The sequence below is a fragment of the Pan troglodytes genome, chromosome 8 (assembly GCF_028858775.2).
Source record: "Pan troglodytes isolate AG18354 chromosome 8, NHGRI_mPanTro3-v2.0_pri, whole genome shotgun sequence".
NCBI classification, from domain to species: Eukaryota; Metazoa; Chordata; class Mammalia; order Primates; family Hominidae; genus Pan; species Pan troglodytes.
The window spans coordinates 107964738-107979541 of NC_072406.2; the positions used below are offsets into that span (position 1 = coordinate 107964738).

At 41.8% G+C, this 14804-nt stretch overlaps 2 protein-coding genes across 12 annotated transcripts in view; both read left to right on the plus strand.

The window, feature by feature from the left end:
- The window catches only part of ENTPD1 (ectonucleoside triphosphate diphosphohydrolase 1), a 207696-nt gene that overhangs the window by 159667 nt on the left and 33225 nt on the right, over window positions 1-14804 (plus strand). For 5 of the 11 annotated variants that reach the window (XM_063782057.1, XM_063782059.1, XM_003312700.7 and 2 more), the window contains 3 exons: window positions 6634-6747; window positions 10889-11026; window positions 12338-14072. In XM_063782057.1, the coding sequence (XP_063638127.1) occupies window positions 6634-6747; window positions 10889-11026; window positions 12338-12544 (459 nt within the window). In that variant the 3' untranslated portion in view covers window positions 12545-14072. Of the gene's footprint in view, window positions 1-6633; window positions 6748-10888; window positions 11027-11433; window positions 11573-12337; window positions 14073-14804 lie in introns of those variants that run through there. The other 6 variants (XR_010146994.1, XR_010146993.1, XR_010146995.1 and 3 more) reach the window with 2 other exon arrangements.
- Window positions 10939-14804, plus strand: part of CC2D2B (coiled-coil and C2 domain containing 2B) — a 170277-nt gene continuing 166411 nt past the window's right edge. Inside the window, exon 1 of the mRNA XM_054660392.2 lies at window positions 10939-11026. The gene's annotated coding sequence lies outside the window, so the exon portion shown is untranslated. The remainder of the gene's footprint in view (window positions 11027-14804) is intronic.

Here is a 14804-nt window from a genome sequence, read left to right on the forward strand (position 1 = left end):
GCCAGTATTTTATTGAGGATTTTTGCATCAATATTCATCAAGGATATTGGTCTAAAATTCTCTTTTTTTGTTGTGTCTCTGCCAAGCTTTGGTATCAGGATGATGCTGGCCTCATAAAATGAGTTAGGGCAGATTCCCTCTTTTTCTATTGATTGGAATAGTTTCAGAAGGAATGGTACCAGCTCCTCCTTGTATCTCTGGTAGAATTCGGCTGTGAATCCATCTGGTCCTGGACTTCTTTTGGTTGGTAAGCTATTAATTATTGCCTCAATTTCAGAGCCTGTTATTGGTCTATTCAGAGATTCAACTTCTTCCTCGTTTAGTCTTGGGAGGGTGTGTGTGTCGAGGAATTTATCTATTTCTTCTAGATTTTCTAGTTTATTTGCATAGAGGTGTTTATAGTATTCTCTGATGGTAGTTTGTATTTCTGTGGGATCGGTGGTGATATCCCCTTTACCATTTTTTATTGCATCTGTTTGATTCTTCCCTGTTTTCTTCTTTATTAGTCTTGCTAGCAGTCTATCAATTTTGTTGATCTTTTCAAAAAACCAGCTCCTGGATTCACTGATTTGTTGAAGGGCTTTTTGTGTCTCTATTTCCTTCAGTTCTGCTCTGATCTTAGTTATTTCTTGCCTTCTGCTAGCTTTTGAATATGTTTGCTCTTGCTTCTCTAGTTCTTTTAATTGTGATGTTAGGGTGTCAATTTTAGATCTTTCCTGCTTTCTCTTGTGGGCATTTAGTGCCATAAATTTCCCTCTACATACTGCTTTGAATGTGTCCCAGAGATTCTGGTATGTTGTGTCTTTGTTCTCGTTGGTTTCAAAGAACATCTTTATTTCTGCCTTCATTTCGTTACGTACCCAGTAGTCATTCAGGAGCAGGTTGTTCAGTTTCCATGTAGTTGAGCAGTTTTGAGTGAGTTTCTTAATCCTGAGTTCTAGTTTGATTGCACTGTGGTCTGAGAGACAGTTTGTTATAATTTCTGTTCTTTTACATTTGCTGAGGAGTGCTTTACTTCCAACTATGTGGTCAATTTTGGAATAAGTGTGGTGTGGCGCTGAAAAGAATGTATATTCTGTTGCTTAGGGGTGGAGAGTTCTGTAGATGTCTATTAGGTCCACTTGGTGCAGAGCTGAGTTCAATTCCTGGATATCCTTGTTAACTTTCTGTCTCCTTGATCTGTCTAATGTTGACAGTGGGGTGTTAAAGTCTCCCATTATTATTGTGTGGGAGCCTAAGTCTCTTTGTAGGTCACTAAGGACTTGCTTTATGAATTTGGGTGCTCTTGTATTGGGTGCATATATATTTAGGATAGTTAGCCCTTCTTGTTGAATTGATCCCTTTACCATTATGTAATGGCCTTGTCTCTTTTGATCTTTGTTGGTTTAAAGTCTGTTTTATCTGAGACTAGGATTGCAACCCCTGCCTTTTTTTGTTTTCTATTTGCTTGATAGATCTTCCTCCATCCCTTTATTTTGAGCCTATGTGTGTCTCTGCACGTGAGATGGGTTTCCTGAATACAGCACACTGATGGGTCTTGACTCTTTATCCAATTTGCCAGTCTGTGTCTTTTAATTGGAGCATTTAGCCCATTTACATTTAAGGTTAATATTGTTATGTGTGAATTTGATCCTGTCATTATGATGTTAGCTGGTTATTTTGCTCGTTAGTTGATGCAGTTTCTTCCTAGCCTTGATGGTCTTTACAATTTGGCATGTTTTTGCAGTGGCTGGTACCAGTTGTTCCTTTCCATGTTTAGTGCTTCCTTCAGGAGCTCTTTTAGGGCAGGCCTGGTGGTGACAAAATCTCTCAGTGTTTGCTTGTCTGTAAAGTATTTTATTTCTCCTTCACTTATGAAGCTTAGGTTGGCTGGACATGAAATTCTGGGTTGAAAATTCTTTTCTTTAAGAATGTTGAATATTGGCTACCACTCTCTTCTGGCTTATAGAGTTTCTGCCAAAATATCTGCTGTTAGTCTGATGGGCTTCCCTTTGTGGGTAACCCGACCTTTCTCTCTGGCTGCCCTTAACATTTTTTCCTTCATTTCAACTTTGGTGAATCTGATAATTATGTGTCTTGGAGTTGCTCTTCTCGAGGAGTATCTTTGTGGTGTTCTCTGTATTTCCTTAATTTGAATGTTGGCTTGCCTTGCTAGATTGGGGAAGTTCTCCTGGATAATATCCCGCAGAGTGTTTTCCAACTTGGTTCCATTCTCCCCGTCACTTTCAGGTACACCAATCAGACGTAGATTTGGTCTTTTCACATAATCCCATATTTCTTGGAGGCTTTGTCTGTTTCTCTTTATTCTTTTTTCTCTAAACTTCCCTTCTCACTTCAATTCATTCATTTCGCTAGACCATTCTTAAAAGAAGATATACAAATGGCCAACAAACATGAAAAAATGCTCAACATCACTAATTATCAGGGAAATGCAAATTAAAACCACAGTGAGACACTACCTTACTCTCCTGCAAGAATGGCCATAATTTAAAAATCAAAAAATAATAGATGTTGGCATGGATGTGGTGTAAAGGGAACACTTTTGCACTGCTGGTGGGAATGTAAACCAGTACAACCACTATGGAAAACAGTATAGAGACTCCTTAAGGAACTAAAAGTAGAACTACTGTTTGATCCAGCAATCCCACTACTGGATATCTACCCAGAGGAAAATAAGTCATTGTATGAAAAAGACACTTGCACACACATGTTCACAGCAACACAATTCACAGTTGCAAAAATATGGAACCAGTCCAAATGCCCATCAATCAACAAGTGGACAAAGAAAATGTGGTAAATATATATATGTATGCATATATATATATATATATATATATACACACACATAAATGTATATACACACACTATGGAATACTACTCAGCCATAAAAAGGAATGAAATCATGGCATTTGCAGCAAGGACACATGATGTATTAAGTAAAACAAAGCAGTATTATAAAAAATTTGTCTAGTATCATCATATTTAGGTTATACATATACATATACACATATCTAATTATATAAATATATATTCACTATTTTCTATTACATATCTATTTGCTATAGATATTAAACAGTAAATTGTTAAAAAGTGTACATCTCTAGAGGATGGTTAGATTAAGGAGGGACTTCCATTTTTAACTTGTATTATTTAAATTCTATATAATAAACGTGTTTTTTTTGAATAAGCCAGCATTTTAAAGACATTTCTATTTTGAAGGAAAAGAAATGAATAGGGAAACTTCATGTTTTGAGAAATAAATAAGAGCAAGATTCTGAGATGCCAGAGGGAGACTTCTGAAGGTCATGGGAAATTTTTCAAGAGCCCATGGCATGTAGTGTCTTGGGGGGTTGGAGGTGGCATGGACCAGGAGGCCCTGCTGACTTGATCCCTATGTATCCTACTGAAGGCTCAATATGTTGCTAAATCTACCTCATAGAAATTTTTTGTTTGTTGATCTGTTTTTTATAATTTGTACTTACTTTATAAAGCAAATGTCACTACTTAGCAAGAGCAAGAGAGTTTCTAGATGCTTACCTCATTGAGACTTTTGCTAATAGAATAAGCTCTAGGATTAATTTCAGAAAGTCTTTTGAAATGTAACAATTTAAGGAAATATTTATTAGTGCTTTATTGCATGCTCATTATAAAAAAAAAAAACTGTACAAAAAGCTTAAAGTAAAAACTAAAAGGTCTCTTCTCCCTCTCACCCCACCATCAGTTCACTAGAGGAAAAATGAGGAGTAGTTGTAATAAACAGGAAGAACTTTTCCAGGCATTATTTATGCGAATCCAAGCATATATAAATTTATCCAGATTTAACAGAGATTGTTGTGCCTTAGGAACTAGAGAGAGAGCAGTTTTCTGCCACTTATTTACGGAGCACTCACATGTGCCAAGTGCCATGTTAGTGAGGGCAGATTCAACCAAGAACAAGGGAAATTCCGTGCCTGCCATCACAGAGTTGGCATTCTAGAAAGCAGGCAGACATGAGACCAGAAACACAAACAAAGGCAAATCCGACTGCTGCACATCAAAAGGAACTGCTGGGGCCGGTCGCGGTGGCTTACGCCTGTAATCCCAGCACTTTGGGAGGCCGACGCGGGCGGATCACGAGGTTAGGAGATCGAGACCATCCTGGCTAACGCGGTGAAACCCCGTCTCTACTAAAAATACAAATTAGCCGGGCGTGGTGGCAGGCGCCTGTAATCCCAGCTACTCGGGAGGCTGAGGCAGGAGAATGGCGTGAACCCGGACGCAGAGCTTGCAGTGAGCTGAGATCGCGCCACTGCACTCCAGCCTGGGCGACAGAGCAAGACTCCATCTCAAAAAAAAAAAAAAAGTAACTGCTGGGAAGAAAGAGACAGTCCTGTGAAAGCAGATAACAGAGGGTCCTAGAGACCCCTCTAAGGAGGAGAAGTGGAAGTCCAGGGAATTCCAGCAGAGGGAATAGCAAGTGTACAGGTTCTAGGGGAGGAAAGGCTTGGCGGGGATTGAAAGCCAGGGTGCTGGGTATGGTGGGCATGGGGGCAGGGCTAGAACATGCCTGGTTTTCAGAGACCTTATAGGATTTGATTTTTATTCTAAGTATAACTAGGAGCCACCAAAGGTTTTAAGCAGGGGAGTGATATGATCAGATTTGTTTTTAAAAGATTCCTGTGACTGCTGTTTGTAGGATGGGTTGGACTAGAACCAGAAAGCTAATGTGGAGACTAATTAAGAGGCCATTGCAGTATCCACACGAGATGATAGTGGCTTGGGTTAAGAGGGCAGAAATAGGACCATACCACGATCTTTTTCTGCACCTGGGATACAATGATAATGGAAGTGCTGGAATTCCTGAGTTCAGGGCATATGGAGGCTCTCCAGTTTCTGCAGAGCTCGACTTCCTAGAGGAATGAGCATACCAGTTCAGAGGCTAAATGTATTTATACCATTGCTCATAGGGGAAATTGCTGGAAATCAGGAGAATATCTACCAGTAGAGAGTTGTTGAATAAATTAAGATACATCTACACCGTAGACTCTTATGTGGCCATTAGAGTGGCCCCAGCTGACTTGGAGGGATTTCTATAAAGGATTGTTAAGAAAAGCAAGGTGAAGAATCTGTTTAAAATTTCATTTCTAAAACAAACCCTTTATATGTGTGTGTGTGTATATGATTATAGGAGCATGGGGAAAATGGAAGGCTTCATATTAAGTTGTTAGTATGAACTCCTGTTGGGACTGAAAGTGGAAGAAAAAAAATCAAGCCAAAAAAAGGAAAATTTATTAAAAAGGACTAATATGCTCACACTTATGTTATTAGATATATATGTATAAGAATATTGAAAAATGCAACTTTTAAGAAGCTAGCACTGGGTTTATGTCAATTGGAACTGAGGCATACGGCCTGTTTGCAGCAGGAAATTGCCTGGTGGAGGATATTTTTCCTCATCTCTGAGTCACAGTGAGCCCCCAATGGGATCTCTGCTACCTCCTGTTTCTTTGCCTACCAAAACTCTGTTTCTTTGCCTATGCGAATTACACTTTGGGAATCACATTTGCTTTCTACATTCACTTCTAGTTAAGTAATTTTACAGAAGGCAAATTATAATCCCCAATCTAACCGTGTTTGCCACAGGGAAAACTTTATGCCCCCCTCAAATAATCTCAGTAAACTATGACTCAGCACAGTGTCTAGCAAACAGAGCTCAGTGTGTTTGCTGAATGAACAAATGATGTGCTCCTTTAATATCCAACATGATTTCCCCCTAAAAACTGGCACCTTTTTGGGTAGGAAAGAGGAAAAGCACTAGAGTTGGGGTTTGAATTGCCTCATCTAGCAAGCTCTGCTCAATTATTTTTTCCCCTTTAAATTATGCTCTATTAAAAGAGTAAAAAAGGCAGTTATAGGGTGGTATGAAGTATAATAAACATTATATATGTATCATAGAATGAGAAAAATGCTAGAAGCCTATATACTATATTTAATAGCAGTTGTCACTAAGTCGTAGAATTTAGAGGTCATTTTAATAGAATTTTTTTTGTTTTACTGATTTGAACTTTTAACTTTTTTTATAGTTATGTTTGATGATGATGATTTTTTAAAAATTTCAGTTGTGTCTAAAATAGTACCTAGCCCATAGTAGACCTGTAATAAATATTTGTTGAATAAAGATGGATTTTTTAAAGGAAAGCAGTACATATTCATTATAGAAAATAGGCAAAAAATAAGCACAAGGGGAAAGAACCAATTTCGCTACTCAGAGATAACTCAATAGTGTTGTATAGAATTTTCCAGTTTTTTATATTTATTAAACATTCATATGTAGTACATAGTATTTTTAAATGGGATTTTTGCAACCCCTTTCTCTCTCTTTTCTTATTCTCTTTCCCCATTTTTCTTTCTCCCTGACTCTTCTATTACAATTATGGAGAAAAGTAACTGCCAGGTGGCTTAGAAATGTGTGTCAGCAGCAAAGTGGCTCCTCTTCCAGGAAGGAAACAGCTGTTGGGCCTGCAATATCACTTTGTGTGTTAATTTACTCAGCAGAACTTTCCAGGTACCTGCACAAGGGATGCGGCCTTTAGGAGAGCAAGTTGGCATCCCTCTGTGTGGAACACAGCCTAAAACTGCAATTTTCTCTTGTAGGCATTTTCAGCTTTTTACTTTGTGATGAAGTTTTTAAACTTGACATCAGAGAAAGTCTCTCAGGAAAAGGTGACTGAGATGATGAAAAAGTTCTGTGCTCAGCCTTGGGAGGAGGTAAGTGACTAGGCACAGCAGCTCTAACAGCATGAGTGCCCTGTGTCCTTGCTGATGCAGAGGATGTGAGTCTGCTCTGAAACTCCTGCTGGTTTGATCAAGATCCAGCAAATGTGTTAGAGAAGACCAGATGGTGGACTCAGGAATGAATTTATCAGCATTCCTTGATAACTTGACATCCAGTGGCTTAAATAAGATCTTATTTTTTTCTCACCTAATACAAAGTCTGGCAGTAGGCAGCTGCTGGCATGGGGTCAGCAGCTCTGCTCTATCTCAGCCATTGCTTCTTCAGCTCTGCTGTTGTGCCTGTTTCTTCATGGACACAAGATGGTGGCTGTGGCTTCAGGCATCACAGCCATGTTCAGAAAGGTCAGAAAAGGGGTAGAACCAGATACATCTGTTCCTTTTTACAGGAAAGCAAAAGCTATCCCAGACTCAGCAGTCTTCCCCTTATATCTCAATGGCCAGGATTGACTGGGAAAACCAGGTGCAGAATTTTGTGACCAGTTTAGAGCTTAGACCTATCATGAGCCACTGCCTCGAGCTGGGCACATTGTGGCCCACTCTCCTCCTTCAGTCCCCAAATCAGGGTTCTGTTAGCAAGAAAGCAGGCAATGTGCAGAGTCTGCCACAGATACGATTGTGGTAAAATCCTCTCCATTTCCCAGGTCCAAGATATCTCCTACTTATTCATAAACTTGAAGCACAATTTTTTTCTTATCAGAGGCACTGAGCCATTCAACATCCAGTGCCACAAGATGAAAATCCAGGGATGAGAGGTATGGAATCCACTCCGATTATAAAAGACATAGCTCAAAACAGCAGCTGTACTTAAGTTGACAGTTGCAAAAGTGAATGGTGTTTTCATTCTTAAGAAATACTATTAATTAAAAATAGATGCTTATCCCTGACTGCACTGACAAGGGGGAAGAAAGGCTGAGCAAGAGCCTGGAGGCTTGCCATTCTCTCCAGGTATTTTGTCTAGAACATGAAAGAAATGTGGTCAGGGCCTTCATCAAGAGTTGCTCAAATATGTCTCAGCATTTTACAAAATGCTTAGCGGTGGTTTTTTGCATCTGGCGGTGATCTGTGGAGGAAGATAAGCATGTTAGAGTGGAGGCAATTTGAGACCAGGCCTACATGTGGCTGCTGAGGAAGCAGATTTAGGCTGCTCTTTGAAAAAAAATTACTTCTGGTTTAGATTAAAAGTTCTCATCCTGGCTAACATGGTGAAACCCCGTCTCTACTAAAAATACAAAAAAAATTAGCCAGGCGTGGTGGTGGGCACCTGTAGTCCCAGCTACTTGGGAGGCTGAGGCAGGAGAATGGCATGAACCCAGGAGGCGGAGCTTGCAGTGAGCTGAGATTGTGCCACTGCACTCCAGCCTGGGTGACAGAGCAGGACTCCATCTCAAAAATTAAAAAAAAAAAAAAAGTTCTGTCAGGTTTCCTCTCTTATCCACATCTCATTTTTTACTTCATAAGATTATGTTAGGCTGGGAATGCTTATATTTAGACCTGTAGTTCTGCTCAGGTAAGTCATGTGGGGAGTTGTTCAGAGGCCCTGGAAGTAAGCTAAGAAGGGCCTGCATTTGGGAGAATTCCTGAAGCATTTGGGGAAGGGGTTGCAGGGTTAGACCCCTGTCTTCACCCAGAGCCTACAGCATTGAGGTGGATGTTATGACCCAGGGTTCACTTTCCCAAGCTGCATCGTCCACCCAGGTAGAAAGCATAGTTTTGCCAAGTACATTGTTAGAAGGTGACTCTTTCTTCTTCCCCTCCTAACTTCATCATGGACTGCTACTCCAGTATGGCTTGTGTTTGGGAATGTTCCTCCTAAACACCTTTGGTAGAGAGATAATTAACAATGTTTAAGCATGTACTATGTGTTGACAGTGGTGGACATTTGCTTGCTGTGCTTTACGCATATCCTATCATGCTGCCTTCCCCTGCTTTGGCAAGGGAAATAAAATGCAAACCACGCCTGCTGACGCTCAGTCAGGTGCCTGAAGCCATTGGGTCTCTGAAGTGGAGAGACCAGGAGAGTGAGTGGAAGGGAGACTCCATGGTTGTCTTCTGGCAGCTTCATTAGAGGGCTAGTAGAATCTTTCAGCAGCCAGAACACAGCCAATTTTCTACTCTGAAAATCTGGTCATCCAAGATCTGGTCAGCCCAAGTGAACAATGTGATCAGATTCTATGTGTACTGATGACCAGTTATATTTCAGTGTACTCTGGATCCTCACATTCAGCCTCATGAATATTTAGCCTTTCTAGGGAAAGGCATCCCATTCTTGAAGATCCATCAATGCCCCTTTATGTGGAGGGCAGAAAGAGGATATCCATGAAGGGAAAAGAACCTCATCATGTTCCACTGCCCTGGGAATAGAAAGGAGAGAAGAGAGAGGGGAAGGTGGGAGAGAGAGGAGAGAGGAGAGTAGACTTCCCCTCCCAATTTGGAAAGCACATAGTGATCCACCCACAGGCATGAGCATGATCAATTCTGGATTGATGAAGAAGGTGGATGCCTTTTTGGCTTCTATATTTTTGGCTACTATCATAACCTTCAGGAGGCCAGACTGCATAGCCAATGTACAGATTTCCAGAAGGAGGAGGGGAATAGGAGTATTAAAGAATTCAGGGAAATTAGGCCAAAATGGCATCTCCCAGCCCCCCACAAGGGATAGGCCAGCCTTCAAGGACCTACAGGGGCTCAGCACTTTCAAGTTGGACCTAAGTAGATTCTTGGGATTTTGTGTCCCATAGGCATCCTTCAATTGACAGGCCCAAGACTACTTCAATAGGGGAGGAGGTCTTTTCACAAAGGGAAAGCAGAATGCAGTGACTGAAAGGAAGGGGTAGGAACCTGGACAGGCAATGCCAACTGATGTCCACACCAAGGTCTCAAGAGGATGTCACATGCAGAGGAATCAATCAAAGGATAATTTCCAGAACTGTGCTGAAAAGACAAGCTCCAAGCTGGGTCATTCTGAGGATTTCATCAGAGCAAGACAAGGCAGTCTAGTTATGGACTTATCCTTCCAGAAACTGGGGACAGGCAAGAACCAAGTGAGAAACAGACCCCAGCCAGCGGTTAGGATTTGCATATGGGTTAGGACCCACGGAAGGGAGAGAAATCTGGGAAAAGAGGGGTGTGGTTTAGGCATCAAGGAGATACTACATATAAAACATCTGGCATAGTTCCAGATGGTACATGATGCATGCATAACAAATGTTCTCTCTCTGCCAAGGGTATCCAGGAGGGAATGCCTATCTGAAGGGCTGAGGAATGGGGCAGCAGACAGAAGTCCAGGCTGAACTAGAGAGGTCCTGGCCTGTTGTCCTCAAATTGAGGGCAGGAGAGTTGCAGAGCAGGCTGTGGGTATCTGGGTGTATATTCACAACAGCTAGGCTAGGTAAGGGCAAGGGATGGCAAGCAGCTCTTAATATTTTTAGTAGGGAGTAGGATGAGTAAACATAGGAAGGACTCAAGGAAACAACCACTTTGCATGACTCAGATGCAAAAAAAGACATTAAGACAGAAGATAGAAGGTGAGATGTTGGCAGTGGTAGCAGTCCTCAGCAAAATGCTGCCTAAACTGTGTCCACAGCTGTGTTTCTCAAACTTTACTGTGCACGTGAATCACCTGGGAATCATACTGGGATGCAGATTCTGAATTGGTAGTTTTAAGGTGAGGACTAACCAGCTCCCAAGTGATGCTGATGCTGCCAGTCCAGGGACTAAAGTGAGTGGTAAGGCTTTTTATGGCTGTGGGCCAAAGGCTCTGGTCAAGAGCATATAGAAAACTCAGATTAAACAAAGTCTAGGGCATGAACAGAGGTACTGAAATTTAGTGTTTCAGAACCTACTAGACCACAGGAACTACTTTTTTCCTGGAGGACCTGTTATTATCTCATAGAAGCCTGTGCAGGAAAAGCTTCCTTAAGAGACCCTAAACTATAAAACCCTGCTCCCACTGAAGGAGTGCAGCACCACCCCCAAAACCCTCTGGAAGAGACCAACCTTCAGGTGCACTGGAGCTGGGGCTTTCCCCTCTCTTCATCAGGGCTAGTAGAGAAAAAGAGGGCCACAGAGAGGTGCCTATCATACGAGTATGATCTCCCCCTCACTTCACTTCTAGATAAAAACATCTTACGCTGGAGTAAAGGAGAAGTATCTGAGTGAATACTGCTTTTCTGGTACCTACATTCTCTCCCTCCTTCTGCAAGGCTATCATTTCACAGCTGATTCCTGGGAGCACATCCATTTCATTGGCAAGGTAATTTGGGGGCCTGTTGGGCTGGGGGGAGGTTGGGATTCGGTGGTAGTGACTGAAGCAGTTTGGGGCTTGAAAAAGGGGGGAGTCAGCCTGGTGTAGCTTTGGCTTGATGTCCTGTTCTGCCATTCTGCTTCAAACCCTGGCATTCTGTGTCAAGCCCTCCTGGGTCTGTTGGCCCACTGTGAGCATCCTCTCTAAGGACAGCTACTTGCATTTTCAGTTGCACCTTCCCACATAACAGTGACTCCTTACAAAACAAAACACAAAACGAGATATATTAAAGTAACAGCATTTCAGCAGCTACAGTGACTCTGTGTGCTGACTTCAGCAGCCCTCTGAAAGGCCCCTTCCATAAGCTGGGAAAGTATGATCATGCTTTCATCATCCTTGTTGGTTATTACTTCAAGGTTGACCAATCTGAAAGCTCTGTGTGAAGAAGGGGACTGAGTGGCTGTGAATGATGAGACCGTTGTTTAGAAGCCAGGCTTAGCCTGAGTCCGGAAGAAGCAACCTCAATGCTGTGCTTTACCATAGCACCACCTGCAGGTATCCAGGAATAGAGAACCCAGCTGAGCGACTCATGCTTGACCAAAAATACCCGGAGCAGTGTGTCTCTACCTTTTTAAGCCCATGCTCACTAGTGGGGAAAACATTTTACCCCCTGTATTAAATATGGTGATTTCAAGCAAAACAAAGCATTGAGACAGAGGGCTGTAGCAGGCCTGAGGATAACAGTGTCCTTACACTCTTGTCAGTGCTGATCTTGCTAATTCAAACTTAAATCTTTTCCTTGTTATAATATTCCAGACTTCCTTTAATTCCAGCAGTTTATTTTGTTTGAAAGATTATACCTATGTCAAATTTAGGACTGACACACGAGGTAGTCATGATGTATGTGTGTGTATATACTTTTTTTTTAAGAGACATGGTCTCACGCTGTCACCCAGGCTGGAGTGCAGTGGTATGATCACAGCTCACTGAAGCCTCAAACTCCTGGGATTAAATGATCCTCCCCACCCAGGCTCCCAAATAGCTGAGACTACAGACATGTTCCACCGTGCCCAGCTAATTTTATTTTTTAGAGAGACAGGGTCTCACTATGTTGCCCAGGCTAGTCTCAAACTCCTGGCCTCAAGTGATCCTCCCTCCTTGGCCTCCCAAAGTGCTGAGATTACAGGCATGAGCCACCGTGCCCAGCCAGTGATTTATATTGTTTGAACTCTTCCAATGCATGATCCAATAATTCTAAGCCCTAGGTGATAACTCTTCTAACTCCGCCAACCACAAACAGACTTTCCCCACTGTTTGCAGATCCAGGGCAGCGACGCCGGCTGGACTTTGGGCTACATGCTGAACCTGACCAACATGATCCCAGCTGAGCAACCATTGTCCACACCTCTCTCCCACTCCACCTATGTCTTCCTCATGGTTCTATTCTCCCTGGTCCTTTTCACAGTGGCCATCATAGGCTTGCTTATCTTTCACAAGCCTTCATATTTCTGGAAAGATATGGTATAGCAAAAGCAGCTGAAATATGCTGGCTGGAGTGAGGGAAAAAATCGTCCAGGGAGCATTTTCCTCCATCGCAGTGTTCAAGGCCATCCTTCCCTGTCTGCCAGGGCCAGTCTTGACGAGTGTGAAGCTTCCTTGGCTTTTACTGAAGCCTTTCTTTTGGAGGTATTCAATATCCTCTGCCTCAAGGACTTCGGCAGATACTGTCTCTTTCATGAGTTTTTCCCAGCTACACCTTTCTCCTTTGTACTTTGTGCTTGTATAGGTTTTAAAGACCTGACACCTTTCATAATATTTGCTTTATAAAAGAACAATATTGACTTTGTCTAGAAGAACTGAGAGTCTTGAGTCCTGTGATAGGAGGCTGAGCTGGCTGAAAGAAGAATCTCAGGAACTGGTTCAGTTGTACTCTTTAAGAACCCCTTTCTCTCTCCTGTTTGCCATCCATTAAGAAAGCCATATGATGCCTTTGGAGAAGGCAGACACACATTTCATTCCCAGCCTGCTCTGTGGGTAGGAGAATTTTCTACAGTAGGCAAATATGTGCTAAAGCCAAAGAGTTTTATAAGGAAATATATGTGCTCATGCAGTCAATACAGTTCTCAATCCCACCCAAAGCAGGGATGTCAATAAATCACATATTCCTAGGTGATACCCAAATGCTACAGAGTGGAACACTCAGACCTGAGATTTGCAAAAAGCAGATGTAAATATATGCATTCAAACATCAGGGCTTACTATGAGGTAGGTGGTATATACATGTCACAAATAAAAATACAGTTACAACTCAGGGTCACAAAAATGCATCTTCCAATGCATATTTTTATTATGGTAAAATATACATAAATATAATTCACCATTTTAACATTTAATTCATATTAAATACGTACAAATCAGTGACATTTAGTACATTCACAGTGTTGTGCCACCATCACCACTATTTAGTTCCAGAACATTTGCATCATCAAGACATTGTCTGGAGACAAGACTATCCTGGGTAGGCAGAAACCATAGATCTTTTGTGTTTACAGCTATGGAAACCAACTGTACCATAAAGATAGTTCACTGAGTTTTAAAGCCAAGCCACATCTTATTTTTCCAAGGTTTAATTTAGTGAGAGGGCAGCATTAGTGTGGAGTGGCATGCTTTTGCCCTATCATGGAATTTACACATCAGAATGTGCAGGATCCAAGTCTGAAAGTGTTGCCACCCGTCACACAACATGGGCTTTGTTTGCTTATTCCATGAAGCAGCAGCTATGGACCTTACCATGGAAACATGAAGAGACCCTGTACCCCTTTCCTTAAGGATTGCTGCAAGAGTTACCTGTTGAGCAGGATTGACTGGTGATGTTTCATTCTGACCTTGTCCCAAGCTCTCCATCTCTAGATCTGGGGACTGACTGTTGAGCTGATGGGGAAAGAAAAGCTCTCACACAAACCAGAAGCCAAATGTCCCCTATCTCTTGAATGATCAAGTCACTTTTGACAACAGCCAGGTGAATATAAAAACTTAATAAAGCTGTGGAAAGGAACTCTTAATCTTCTTTTCTGCTACTTAGAGTTAAATTCACTAGATCTTGATTAGGAATCAAAATTCGAATTGGGACATGTTCAAATTCTTTCTTGTGGTAGTTGCCTATACTGTCATCGCTGCTGTTGGTTGAGCATTTGTGGTGTACCACGCTGTGTGCTCAAGGGTATTACATTCATCTTCTCATTTAATCCTCACAACAATCTGAAGAAGGTAGGTATTACAATTCCCACTTCATAGAAACAGAAACTGAGGTTCAGAGAGGTTAAGTCATTTGCCCAAATGGCTGAGCCAAAGCCTGCCATGTACCTAACCTTTATTTTCTTTCCCGAACATACCAGGCTGTCTCCTCATAACTTCCAAGCATGCACTTAAAACTCCACATGAATACAAGGTTCATGGGACATGGTATTCATAGAAAGGGAGGCAGAAAGCTGGTCTGTTCCTGATAGGCTTGTAATTTAATATCATTCTGTTCATGTGCTTTGGATGGAAGCACATCTGGCATATGATGCTAATCAGTGGTTCCCATACCCCTGGCTTCCTAATTTTAATGTTTGCTCACAGCATAGTAGATTGACATCAAATAGTGGCCGATGATGATGAAAATAAAGGTCAAATAAGTTGAGCCAATAACAGCCGCTTTTTTCCTTCTGTCTGCGTATACAAAGCACTGTCATGCGCACAATCTATTCTGACCCTCACAACAACCCATAAGGGTGTAAACAGTATT